Source organism: Haplochromis burtoni, unplaced genomic scaffold (genome assembly GCF_018398535.1).
Source record: "Haplochromis burtoni strain Fernald_Lab_line unplaced genomic scaffold, NCSU_Asbu1 Contig_306, whole genome shotgun sequence".
Classification (NCBI taxonomy): Eukaryota; Metazoa; Chordata; class Actinopteri; order Cichliformes; family Cichlidae; genus Haplochromis; species Haplochromis burtoni.
The window spans coordinates 493157-497705 of NW_024582667.1; the positions used below are offsets into that span (position 1 = coordinate 493157).

General features: G+C 42.4%; 1 protein-coding gene across 1 annotated transcript in view; it reads right to left on the minus strand.

Moving 5' to 3' along the window:
- Positions 1-2672, minus strand: part of LOC102301713 (large neutral amino acids transporter small subunit 1) — a gene marked incomplete in the record, with an annotated part of 12334 nt that extends 9662 nt beyond the window's left edge. The window contains 3 exon segments of the mRNA XM_014341366.2: positions 1016-1145; positions 1267-1800; positions 2289-2672. Of these exon segments, the coding sequence (XP_014196852.1) occupies positions 1016-1145; positions 1267-1800; positions 2289-2352 (728 nt within the window).
- Between the last annotated feature and the right edge of the window lie 1877 nt (positions 2673-4549).

Genomic DNA, 4549 nt, shown 5'->3' on the forward strand with positions numbered 1-4549 from the left:
TCCTTATTATTTTCCAACTCTGTTCTCTTGCTGGTCTGCTGAAAAAGTGTGACAACAGCCGGCAAGCTTCACTGCCTAGTTTCCATGGTAACAGAGTATGGCGCACAAAGGTGGTAGGCGTGGCCTTGTGTAAGGAGGGGAGCAGCAGATGCAGCGTGGAGCAAGTGTGGCCACGCTGTCTTCCCGCGCTCTTGTATTGTGAATGGCACAGCTCGGACGGATTAACGTGCGTTGCTTTTACAGTCTTAGACGGCACACGTGAACCCACACGCTTAGGGCTATCATATAGAAAAATGTTACTACAATGCCAATATTTCAGGCAGTAAATTACTGTCTGTATAGTCACCTTATTTTCTGTACATTTTCATTTCATTGCAGTTTCATTTGCACGATCAAAACCATCCTGGCACGCTCTGATGCCCATGTTCATGTCTGCTCAGGCTCAATCACATGGCTCTAGACAGACAAGCTCTGTGTTCCGACTCAGTAAGTGTGCTAACAAGCTGAAAGCAAAGCAGTCTGCTTCGTTAGGCTCATTAGCGCTCGTTAACAACTTGTTTACCATTGGAGATAAAAGAAGTAAACCTCACATAGATGTCGTGTAAAGACGAGAATCATAATAATTGATGCTACTATATAGTTTGCAAAAAGCCACATAATGCAATGGCATTTACTTTACAGGCATGCTGTTAGTTCCATAATTACTCCAACTAAAAATATTGAAAACAAAGGAGCTGTGTTTCCATCACAATGAAGGGAAGCTGCATGTTTACGAGCAGATCTGAAATGACAGGTTCAAAGTGAGGACACTTTTTACTGACTATTAAAGTAGGTTAAATATTGTTGAGGATTTAGATTTTATTACACTCACAAAACCTGTTTTTCCAGCTTTGACCTGAAGCTTATTTTACTTCTCTGTTAAAAATTAATAAGTCTTGTGATGAAGGCATAAGATTTGTTCTCAACAGCCTGCAGTCGTGCAGCTGACTTGGTTTGTTCTGTGGTATTTTGCCACTCACCTGTGGAAATCTGAATGAAGCCAAAGAGGATGATGATGATCAAGGCTATCAATTTGGAAGCGGTGAACAAGTCCTGGACCTTGGTTGCTGCCTTCACACTGATACAGTTTACAAATGTCAGGGAGGCTACAAGCAGCGGGGAGACACAAAACACACTACAATCAAGAATCTGGTGAATGACCAGCTGCAATGAAGTGTCTAAAATGTGTATTTGACCTAAGAAAGCCCACCAACATCATGTACTCACTAAGACACAGGCAGGCAATGAGCTTGGCTGCGCTGTCGGGCACGACGCAGTTGGGGTAGAGAGGTTTCAGAAGGTAGGTCGCAAACACCAGTGACACCACATACTGCGACGACGGCCGGATGATGAGCATCTCCACCCACAGCTTCAGAAAGGCAGCCAGTTCGCCATATACCTCCAGGATGTAAGTGTAGTCTCCTCCTGACTTGACAATAGTTGTACCCAGCTCTGCGTAGCACAGAGCACCCATGGTGGATATCACTCCACAGGCGGACCAAATGATCAGAGAGAGCCCAGCGGAGCCGGTCTCTTTGACAACACCTGTGGGAGTGACGAAAATGCCCGAGCCGATGATGGTGCCGATGATCATTCCGACACCGTTGAAGAGGGTGATGCTGCGTTTGAGTTCAATCTTCTCCCCCTTGCCTGGCAGGCTGTTGGTGGAACCTGTGGCAGCAGGCGGAGAACCCACGGGGTCAGATGGAGATGCTGGCTGCTCCACAATGAGACCATCTTGCTCAGGCTCTGCTCCAGTCGCTGGTGGTGAGAGGACAGCAGAAGGGGAGACAGTCAAATTACAGAGTCTGGCTCATTTTCAGACAAATGAAAAGAATTTACAAGCTTTCTCGCTGAGTTGTTTTAGGCACTGGTTACTTTGAAAAACTATGATTAATAAAAACAAACAAACTCTTGTGTTACTAAAGGAAGAATTCATATAATTTTTTTAAAATAGACATTTTTGGAAATCAGCACCTATGAGATTTTCCTTCTGAACCTGCTGTCCTTATTGAACTCTTTCTATCCGTGTAAACACACACTGCATCTGATAGTTGTGTTTTCATACCCACGTTCCTAATATGTGCCATTTGTCCACACCTGTCACCTGCTACCATGAAAGCATCTCCTCAGCATCAACTCTACAATTCTACTCTTGCATCATCAATGTTGCATCAGAGCGCATGGTGGAATAATGCAGCGCTGCACCATGTGGCAGTTAGAGGTGCGTGAGCATGCACTGTACCTACCCCCCATCTTCTCCTTAGCGACGCTCTCTCGGCTGCCTCTCGATTTCAGCTCCGGCTCAGCCATCTTCCCTCTCAGTCTGAGACTCCTTGTCTTGTCTGCTTCCTCCTGCAGCCCTTTTTCTTCCTTTCTTTATGTCCTCTTCCTCTTTCTGTTGATTTACACTCTGTCTCTCTCTCCCGGACACACACACACGCGCGCGCGCGCGCAGGTCTCTCTACTTCCTGATTCGTCCTCTCACTCACATGTGCCCACACTGCTTCCGTCACTCAGACTACAATTCATCTGTGCCTGATCCTCTCTGTCTCTCTCGCTCCCTCTCTCCCTCCCATCCTATATCAAGCACACAGCAGGGAGGAGCTGAACCTTTGTGATGCTGCTGCTGCTGCTGCTGCGTGAGCCTACGCCCATTCCAGGGAATGATGGGATACCTAAGAGGGGGAAGTAGGTTGTGAGAAGGCACCATTTGGAAGGAATACCATGTGACGCTGTAATCTTTTTGTGTACTGCCTAATCCTGCAGTATACAGTATGCCTATGTGTGTCACTGGGTGCTTTCATGTCAGAGGTGATTAGAATAAATGCTGTAGAGCTGGTTTCCCGCCCTACTGGGGACCAAATGGAAAAAAACAAACTGTCTTTATTCTGCCTGAAAGGTGAGATCACAAAGAACATGGAGATCCATTGGCCATTTTGAGTGCAGACAGTGTATAATAACAATGACGAAGCTCGTTTATGTTCCTGTATTCTTCTATGGGCTACAAGGTGTTTAAACTGGACCATACCCAACAAAAATTACAATATCATAATTACTCATCAGGAGTGACTTTTACAATCAATTGGGGAAAGGATTTGCCCTGAAGTTATTGGTGCTTGTAGGGTATGCATGTTTTATCAGAAAGAAGAAGAAATTGGGATTCTAAAGTACATGTAAATAAAATTTAAGTGCAATGATTTGCATAATATTTAAACTCCATATTTAATTGGGAAGGTGTTATTTTGAATCGTTATATCAAAAAATACGCTTATGTTCAAAGTCATTGTAAGGCATATTTAAAATAATGTTTGTTAACATAAAATTGCTTCTCGTGGGTGCATGTAGCGCTGCTAAGCATCCCCCTTGCATTCATTTTTTTGGCAATAATTCACAAAAAAGCTCTTTATAGTCAGTTATTGCCTAAATATTCACCTTTGGCTGCCATCCTTGTTTTGACCTTATGTGGAGTGGTTTCACTTAGACTCCATTCACTGCTCAAACTCCATCAGACTGAACAGAGATCTGCTGTGAACAACACATTTAATGTTCAGTGACAAGTTCTCCGGCCTGAGGTCTGGCCTCAGACAAAAAGCTCTATGTTAGTTAAATCAGAGCGAACAACCTTCTTCTAGTTAACCTTGGAGCCTCCTGCATGCCTGTGGATAGACTCCAAGAGACAGAGATGTTTGCAGTGTGCTTGTATCTTCAGTGAATGAACCCTCGAGAATAAATGGCTTTGAAGAGAGTGAATATTTATGTAGTTGTTTAATAGTTTGAATTAATCCACATTACTTTGTAGATGTAAAAAAAAAAAATTTAATATCAGAGACTTGTTTTTTTAATTTATTTTTTTATTTTAAAGCTTTAAAATTGACCATGAATCCAATTATAAAAGCAATAAAAGAGTAAAAACATCTGAGGGGATGAATACTCTCTATATGCAATTGAATATCACCAAAGTTTTTTTGAAGAATCCAGAGAAATATATCTATGCAGGGGGCAAAGCTGAAAATCTAATACTGAATTGCTTGTCATATAATCCACATACACAAACTTAAAACTCTACTTTGATAAAATACATCTGATATCTGAGATATCGGAGACCAAGCTCGTTTAAGATGGACATGAGTTTGGTAAAAAAAAATATTCAGGGGGGCTGACAAGGAAAGTGTGAAAAATATTTTTTGGGAAAATCACAAACTATCAAAAGAGGGAGCACCTGGCTGATATCAGCATCTGCACAGAAGTCTGCATCTGTGCTTGAATGGGAGCATTAGTTCACATTGCATGAGTAACGAACCAAATAGCATATACAGATTTTAGGGCATCAGTGCCTTTTTCAGAGAAGGCCTTGCTTAATTCACCAGCATTTCTGCTTAAATATGGGAGTATTTCTCACAAGCTTTTCTTTTTCTAAAGTAGGTTGTAAATATCAAATCCTGCAACCTAAAGCCCCCCCAATACCTATATGCACAAAGTACCCCATACAATAAAACGCTTTACAACT